We start from the raw sequence: 9,086 nt of genomic DNA, 5'->3' as shown, positions 1-9,086 counted from the left end.
AAGGGTACTCAAAAACACTGCCTTTCTAACACCGGTTGTGTTGTCGTTAAATTCTTCCATAAAGAGATCACATAGTATGAAGAGCATGGAGGTTTCCAATGAGACTCACAATGCTGTCACCATCTCCAACTCTGAACGTCAGAGCAAGTCTTCCCGTTTTTATCCATTTGTCTCTTGAGAAGTTTTGTTGCTTTCAAACCTTAAGCAATCTAGAAGCACTCTGAGGAGTTCATAGGATATACAGAATTACAACCTAAGTTTTCTACCGTCTGGTTTAAGTGGCAGTTTCATACGCAATAGGTTAATGGCATCATTTGAATTTGCTGTCCAGTTTCATTAATTGTAAAGAGACATAACTGGAGAGGACTTATAACAACTTTAATATCATAACTTGTGGCCCATTGTTTGGATTTTTTCAGCTTGAATTCTGAAGCTGCTTATAGAGCTTAACTTGCCCTTTGGGTCTTCAATATGATCTCCTTGCTACATTTGCCTTAATAAACCCTGCTCTCCTGGCCACATGGCGCAGTGGTTGAGCATTGACCTATGAATTAGAAGGTCACGTTTCGATTCCCAGTCAGGTCACATGCCCAGGTTGTGGACTCAATCCCTGGTGTGGGTTGTGCAGGAGGCAGTTGGTCAATGATTCTCTCTCATCATTGATGTTTCTATCTCTCTCACCCTCTCCCTTCCTCCCTAAAATTGATAAAAATATATTTAAAAAAATAAATAAACCCTGCTCTATCCTTTCATTTGGAACATGTTTTCAGTTCATAAAGAGGGCTTTGTCCCTGATTTACAAATCACATATGAATATATCTCCCTTTTAACTTCCTTTGGAATTTTTGTTAACACTGGTATAAATTTCTAGAAGGTACGTTGCCCAATTCATGAGTGACTTAATAAAAATCAGTATACATATATTGATTTCAGAGAGGAAGGGAGAGGAAAAGAGAGATAGAAACATCAATGATGAGAGAGGATCATCAATCAGCTGCCTCCTACATGCCCCACACAGGGGACCAAGCCCACAACCAGGCATGTGCCCTGACCCGGAATCAAACACTGACCTCCTGGTTCATAGGTTGACGCTCAACCACTGAGCCACGCCGCAGGCCACTTTTTTTAAATGTGTGTAAAGAGTGATGAGAGGGCGACTCTCTATGGAGCATGCCCATGCTCCCCGCACCCCTTTCCCCGGGTGTGTTTTCCTTGCTTCTCTCTTTCTCCTAAGCTCCAAGGGCCCTTCTTTCGCCTCAGTGACTTGTTTCCTGAGTCCACACCCAGCTTCTTCCACGTTCCTGCCTCTGTGACTTTCTAAATAAACTTTCTCATAGAGTTTGGGGAAGAAAAAAGTGATGAAAGGCCAGGAGGTTCACCAGAATGGTAGCTGTGTTGGTAGGGTTCTGGGGTTTTTATCCCACTGAGAATATACACAACCCTTTGAGGGTGAGGTGGGGACACTGATGATCTCCTGCAGTGCCTTGGGGAAGATGAGCGGTTGCAATACTCAGGTTCGCTTGGCACACCGTCCTATGGATTTAAATCTTGAATTAGTCTTGAAACCGAATTCTGTCTTTACCAAGGAATCCTCTCATCTCTATTTCATACTTTAGACTTTAGAGTCTAATATCACTAGTAAATGTCTGCATAACATTTTACTGTTTAAATGAGCAAATCAATGCTCTGGTCTAATGATCGTTTTGTGAGGATGGTTAGTGTGAATTCATTCCTCCGAGCATAACAAAGCCTTTTGGATGCATTGCAGAAACAGAGTTTCAATATATCTTGACAATGAAATATCTTAATTAAATTACCAGAAAATTTTATAGAAATCTGGTTTATGGTTTTACATGAAGCCGGAGCAACAAATGTTCTTACAGCATTTATTGTAGAACAACAAATGTTGCAGGATTGCTGTGACAGAAGGGGTGTGTTTGTCCTCGTGAATATTGTCAAATTGTCTCCGAGGAGGTTTTCCCATTGTGTTCTCATAGTCTGTGCAAATCTGGCGCACACTCCTGTCTTGTATATCTATGAATCCTTTTTACATTTATCAAGCATGGTGGGGGTTTTGTTTTGCTTTTTAAAAGGCAGACTGCAAAGTATTTACTATTGAGTCCCATCACAGAAGTTTATTGACCACTGGTCTACAGGAACAAAGCACTTCCTACCCCCACCCATCAAAACAAAATGTAAAAAAAAAAAAAAAATTGCACAAAGCCAACAAAGAAGTGAAAGGCTGACCTTTCCAACAAAAGGAAGAAGATCCTCCTTGATTTTAGCACTTTGAGTCCAAATCTGCACAACAGAAGATTCAAAATATTTTGGTAATAATTCAAAATAAAAAAAAAAGTTAGGATCACACCAAGGCAGGGAGTAGAAGTTGAAAAAGAATACTTGGACAGCTGCTCTTCTTGAAATTAATTGAAAATGAACAATTCAATATAAACAGCCCCTGTAATCATAAAATCTTAAAGCTAAAAGAAATCCTTATTTTACAGATGCAAGATAAAATTCAGAGAATGAAAGGATGTATGAAAACAAAACATAAAATGCAAATTAAACCCTAGCTGGTTTGACTCAGTGGATAGAGTGTCAGCCAGTGGACTTGAAGGGTCCTGGGTTCGATTCTGGTCAAGGGCACATGCTGGGATTGCAGGCTCGATCCCCAGTAGGAGGCATGCCGATCAATGATTCTCTCTTATCATTGACGTTTCTATCTCTCTCACCCTCTCCCTTCCTCTCTGAAACCAATAAAAATATTTTTAAATGCAAATTAAGTATTAATTACCTAATCTTTATGATTTCTGAGGTAGGTAAAGCAATATTACCAGCATGATCATATAATTTATCACACCAGGACACTAAAAATAAGTAAAGGGCTTATAAAATTCTACAACTTTTGAAAATATGTATTGATTGCATATTCACTTTATTATATTGGTGGGCCTATAAAATAGTTTTACTTGAATCCTATTTCAAAAATAAGCGAATGCAGTGCATGAAACCTGTTTGGATTATTTGTCTATGTGCACATAAGAAATAGGTTGCAATGTGAATATATTTATTACCATGGATACCAGTCAAAAATTTTAATACTACAACGACTTGGAAGAGCTCTCAAGCCAATGCCCTTCTATAATCCCACTGCTGCATCGAAGATAAAAGTTCTTTTGACACAGTACAGACAGAGGTATTATAAAACAATAGACAGTTCTGTCACAATGGAATGCAAAATAAAACAGAAAGTACAGAATTTCTACCGAGTTAATGCCTTGGGTAGAACCCATAGCCCAAGACTGATTCTCACAGACTTCAGGGACAGTCATAAAGTTATCACCTGTTACCAACTTGTCACCAACTGGCTGGCTGGGCTCCTGAAGAATAGGACCAAATAGAGAGCTCAGCACCAGCGCCTGCTGCTGACAGCTCAGACAGTGCCTGCCAGTGACCAGCAGTGGTGAGAGCCCATGCTGTTGGATGACAAATACCCTCTACGAGAGGATATATTTAAATTCCTATTAATTCAAAAAGTAGATGCTATTAATATTATTGGCTACTTTGTTTCTTAAGTATATTTTGTGTATGAAGTATAGATATCTATTGCTCTCTCTGTAGATCATGTATATAATATATTTCTCATGTGTGGGGAATAGTACATACAAAAACCTGTGGGTAAGCTTGTCTGGAGTGGCTCAGTGGTTGAGTGCCAACCTCTGAACCAGGAGGTCAAGGTTCAATTCCCAGTGAGGGCACATGCCGTGGTTTGATCCCCAGTAGGGGGCGTGCAGGAGGCAGCCAATCAATGATTCTCTCTCTCATCGCAGGCAATCAATGATTCTCTCTCATCATTGATGTTTCTCTCTTTCCCTCTACCTTCCTCTCTGAAATCAACAAACAAACAAAAAATATTTAAAAACCTATGGGTAAGCCTGGCTTGTGTAAAAAGAAAGAACTGTACCAAGAACAGAAAAAACTGATTAACCCCGATGGTTATATAATAATCAGGTAAAGAGAGAGTGTGATAATATTTTACAACATAATGCATTAATCAAATGTCATTTAAAAAAAGAAGAAAAATGTTCCTTAAAGTTCAAAGATAAAAATACAATGCTATGTCCCCAGGCAAATATTGCAACAACATGGCAGGGCTCCTGTTGATGCTAAATGATTCTCTAAAATGATTTCCTCTCTGACATCAATAAAAATACACTAAAAAAAAAAATAACCCAGAGAGAAGTGGGAAAGTAGTGATTGGGACAGGGGCACGAACAAGGCTTCTGGATGCTGGAATGTCTACTCCTTGGCCTTGATTGGTGGTTGCATGGCCTGTTCCTTTTATGATAATTCACTAAACTGTACTTTTCCCTATATTACCCCTCAATAAAAAAAAAAAATAACCCTTCCCTATTATTGGTAAAAGTTAGCATGAAGAGAGGATGTGTAAATAAGTGAGATGGATGTGAGGGAAGAAAAAAGGCTGAATAGGGCCAGTTATAACAGTTATTGTATCATAAATCTAAAATATTCAGGATCTTAGAAGTTACCAACTCCTGGTATGAACAGTTCTTTATGGAGGTGCCCTAGAGAGACTGACATGTCAGGGCTCACAGGGCCCAGACACCTGTATGTGAGCAAAGTTCCCGGTGATCTCATGCACGGAAGCACTGAGCTGCTCCAGGAAGGCTCCGTCACCGGGGCCTGGCTCTCTGCACCTACAGCCTAAGACCCAGCCACGATCCCTGAGATCATCTAATTCCACCTCAGAGAAACCTCAGTAAGTTCTACTAACCTTTCAAGGTTGATCAAAGCTTTTTTCTTTATAATGGCTTTTTTTATCGTATAAATAACTCTGGTTTTTCCAACATAGTTTAGGTTTCACACTTCCAATACAGCATCAATACAGTTGTTATTTCTTATTTGTTAAATAATGGCAGATCATAAACTCATATCATATGGAAGCTGGAGGGCAATCGGCACACCTACTCAGTTTAAAGATGAGGAAGCTGCTAACAGGTATCAGTGACTTGGCACGAGTCTCTCTCTCCAGTCCAATTATTTTAAGACAATTCATTAAACCAGATTTCTCTCATGTGGTTACTGTCTCACCAGATGAACTAATAAACAATATGTAATATCACTAGTTTATGACTTGGGTTCTTTCATAATTCAGTTTATTATGATTTTTATGAAGGTTTTTATTGAAAAAAATTCTGGCTGAACAATAATATGATGGCAAATGAAGACAACAAAAAACACCATTGAATACTTAAATAAAGATGCTCCCTTTTTATTTTATTTTTTTATTGATTGATATGAGAAAGCATCAGTTTGTGGTTCCACTTATTTGTGCATGCACTGACTGCTTCTTGTGTGTGCCCTGACCTTAAACTGAACCCACAGCCTTGGTATATCGGACCACATTCTAAACAACCGAGACACCCAGCCAGCGCTCGGTGCTCCCTTTGTAATATGTACATAAATCATGGAAATTAAAGAGGAATTTAAGTATATTTTTTAAGAAACAGCAATTTTAGGTAGGCAATTATAAGGAAGATAACGATCATGCATGCCAAGGCTACATGATTCTTCCACAGGCCCCACGGTGAGAGATCGATGCCCTGGTTTACCAAGAATTCTTCTCCGGTACATCTGAAATTCAACAGAAAAGAATATGACTGCATTCTTAGCTTCTGTCCAATTTTACTCAAAATAGTTGCTGTTCCTTAAAGAAGCCTATAGATTACCAAGTCTGAAATAACTATCCCTTCATATATAACAGGTAAAGTCAATGAGTACTTACAATTCTGCTAGCTATCAGGATAAGCAGCCTGCATATCACAGTTTAGTTAACCCCTAAAACAACTCAGTGGGGTGGATATTAGACATGTTTAAAAGATGAAGAGACTGAGGTTTAAGGAACTTAGCTAAATCCACAGGCTCACACTTTGAACCAAGTTGCTATCCATTCCAGATTCATTTGGCTCCCAATCTATGAACTGCTCTCTTCAAAGGCAGAAATGTTTATCAAGTAAATTTTCACTTCTCCTGAAAGAGAAATCCTCCGCTTTCACAGATGACACGTAGGCCCTTACAAACATGGTCAAGGCTCTTTATAGAGCGCACTACCCACAAATCAGCCACACAAAGGAACGCAAAACTAGGACAAGAGGTGGGAGGGCTTCCTGACTGTTGCACTCCCTCAGCTCTATGACAAAGACCAGGATGAGCCTGGCAGACGCTCAGCTACAGGACATCACCGCAGGCCCAGGTATCAGGTGAGGCCTCAGGGAAGCTGGAGTAGAGCAGGAAGGAGGGGCCCTGCCACGGGTTAGATCCGCACCCAGTACTGAAAATAATGGGCACAACCACCATTCTTGTCTGGTACTATTGCTGTGTGACTCCTGGAACTTAGCAGTTCTGAAACATGTCACACCCAGATCAAAAGAGGGGTGGGCAGGATAAAGAAACCTCTTTCTCCTTACAGGTTTCCTGGCAATAGAGTTGACCCTTGAACAATGTGGGGTTAGGGATGCTGACCCCCATACACAGTCAAATATTTACATACTAGAAGCCCGTTGCACGAAGATTCGCGCAATAGGCCTTCCTTCCCCTGGCTGCTGGCACCGGTTTTCCTCCAGCACCCGGGACCCAGGCCTTTGGTCCGGCCGCAGCGAGGCTAGGCTTCTCTGCTGCAGCCGCAGCGAGGCTTGGCTTCAGTCTTTGTTCCGTGCCTGTGTATGCAAAGTAACCGCCATCTTTGTTGGGTTAATTTGCATAGTTGCTCTGATTGGCTGGTGGGCATAGCGGAGTGACGTCAATTTGCATGTTTCTCTTTTATTAGTGCAGATAACTTTTGACTCCCTTCAAATTTAACTACCAATAGCCTACTGTTGACCAGAGAAAGCCTTACTGATGATATAACAGTCAATTAATATATGTTTTGTATGCTATATGTATTAGATACTATATTCTTACAATACCATAAGCTAAAGAAAAGAAAATGTCAATAAGAAAATAGTAAGAGAAAATACACTCACAGTATTTACTTAAAAATAAAGTCCCCTTATAAGTGTACCCACAGAGTTCTAACCTGTGTTATTCAAAAGCCAACTGTTCTTCAAAATAGCAATTTGTGCTGTTATTCAGAATTATTTCTCATCTACTTGAATGATCATGAGACTTAGGATACCAGCATCCCATTAATTAATGTTTCGAAATCAAACCCTTAGCAATAATCGTTGAAGAGGAAAGCATCACTTTCAAAAACATTCCCTAATTTTATTAAAATCTGCATTTCTATTTTATTGACATTATTTTAAAAAAATGGGATTTCCTTCTCAGCTTAACACATTGTATGCGGGAAACATATTTATACATTTTACGTTGACTGGAGGTAGTAGAGCGCAGGACATGTATTAATACGTTTTTTATAGACGAGCGGTAGAATGCAGGTAACGTATAAATATGTAAACTACAGTTATCATAATTTTACTGAACATTGCCATTTCTAAATGCAGGAGGAAAAGACGAGTACCAGGACCGTGGCAGGAAAATGCCCACTCCTTTTCCAGTTCTGCTGCCCTTTCGGCTCTTAATCCTAGCGATGGGCTAGGCTCACAAGAAGCCTTAACGTTATGGACCCATAGAGGTTACATAATCCAGACAGTGCCGACCCTGTAAGGCCTTGCTAAAATATCAACACAGCTCATTCCAAAAGCAAATGTTCTGAAAATCAAATCTCACACCCATAGGGAAAACAGCAAAAGGGTCTTTTTAAAAGCCCATAAGAAACATTTCTCCAACTTAAACACAATTTTGACCATAGTCGATACTAGGAGTTGTACCATACTTTCTAATGCATTAGTGGGCAACAACTCACTTTACAGATAAGAAAACTCAGTCTCAGAGAAGCCAAGGGCCCCTGAAAGCACTCATTCCAGCTCAGCCCAGTGGCCTTTCTCCATCACACCAAACAGTAACCAAATGCATCACTTACATTGCAAAGTCACAGGTACTGTTTGTTGTAACATTGAGTCCCGGGCAGAAGTGTAGTCCCAAAAATTCATTATGCTGCAAAGCCTATAACACAAGAGGGAGTGGGCAAGGTAAATAGTTTTAATATCAAAGTTTCCAAAGAATTATCACAAGGTCAACTCTTAGTTTAATCTTTATTGTTATTTCTGAAAACAAATCAAGTCTCACATTCACAGTCTTTGTCACACCAGAGCCACTAAAATGATTCTTCCTGGTAGTCAGGAGGAATGGGGGCGGGCTTCTAACAAAGAAAGTATTCTGCCAGAGACCTCTGGCTATATTAGTGCATAGCACCTTCCTCCTTCTCCCCCGAGTGTTGTAAGCCCATAAACACGGTAACAAAAATGATGCCTTGATACTCAATGACTGTTGTTAATTTATGGTAACATATTTTATATGATTCTTGTGTTTGTTTTTTTAATCAAAATCAGGTATAATTCTTGGTAATAAGAAATTCAATTATAATATATTAAGTTTTCTTCAGAGTTAATTAGGTTTTAAAGCCAATAGTGGCTGTGAATATTACATAGTTTTGGTTTTTCTTCTAATTTCCCTCACAATATAAAACATGTATTCTAGACTCCCATCCTCTCATGTATTTCCTTATTGAACTGAAAACCAACAACAGTCTTTACATCAGTTAGTCAATCTTCCGGCTTCACTATGAGTTAGACCCCACCCTTCACCTCCCTCACACCTCAGGGTGACCGGGGAAAGCCAGGTGATCATCAAGGTGGCCCAAGGCTTAACAGGAAAGGCTCCATCACTGCTCCTAAAAGAAAATCCCTGGGAGACCTCCACAGCTCATGTCTGGGGACATGCGATGGTCAGGCTGCTTCTGCTTGTCCCAGCTGGGGAACGATGGACTGGTCACAGGGACAGGAGAGAACTTACCGCATAGCCATACCGAGGAATGCTCAAGTACTGAAGCCAGGAGAGCCAGGGCACAACGGTTCTGAGATTGACCAACAGCCCTGAGAAGATCTACAACAGAAAATCCCAGCCATCAGAACTGGGGGAGTGACTCATGAATTCTAAAGTAAAAC

The 9,086-nt window shown here is 40.1% G+C and overlaps 1 protein-coding gene across 1 annotated transcript in view; it reads right to left on the bottom strand.

Moving 5' to 3' along the window:
• Positions 1–5,338: 5,338 nt before the first annotated feature.
• LOC102761301 (ATP-binding cassette sub-family G member 2) overlaps positions 5,339–9,086 on the bottom strand; it is a 42,192-nt gene continuing 38,444 nt past the window's right edge. The window contains exons 13-15 of the mRNA XM_006760041.2: positions 8,935–9,024; positions 8,003–8,085; positions 5,339–5,655 (exon numbers count right to left, since the gene is read on the bottom strand). Coding sequence (XP_006760104.1) covers positions 5,508–5,655; positions 8,003–8,085; positions 8,935–9,024 — 321 coding nt within the window. The 3' untranslated portion in view covers positions 5,339–5,507. The remainder of the gene's footprint in view (positions 5,656–8,002; positions 8,086–8,934; positions 9,025–9,086) is intronic.

Source organism: Myotis davidii, unplaced genomic scaffold, assembly GCF_000327345.1.
Source record: "Myotis davidii unplaced genomic scaffold, ASM32734v1 scaffold356, whole genome shotgun sequence".
Classification (NCBI taxonomy): Eukaryota; Metazoa; Chordata; class Mammalia; order Chiroptera; family Vespertilionidae; genus Myotis; species Myotis davidii.
Note: the sequence above shows the minus strand (reverse complement) of the source record. Positions and strands in the feature narration are given on the sequence as shown.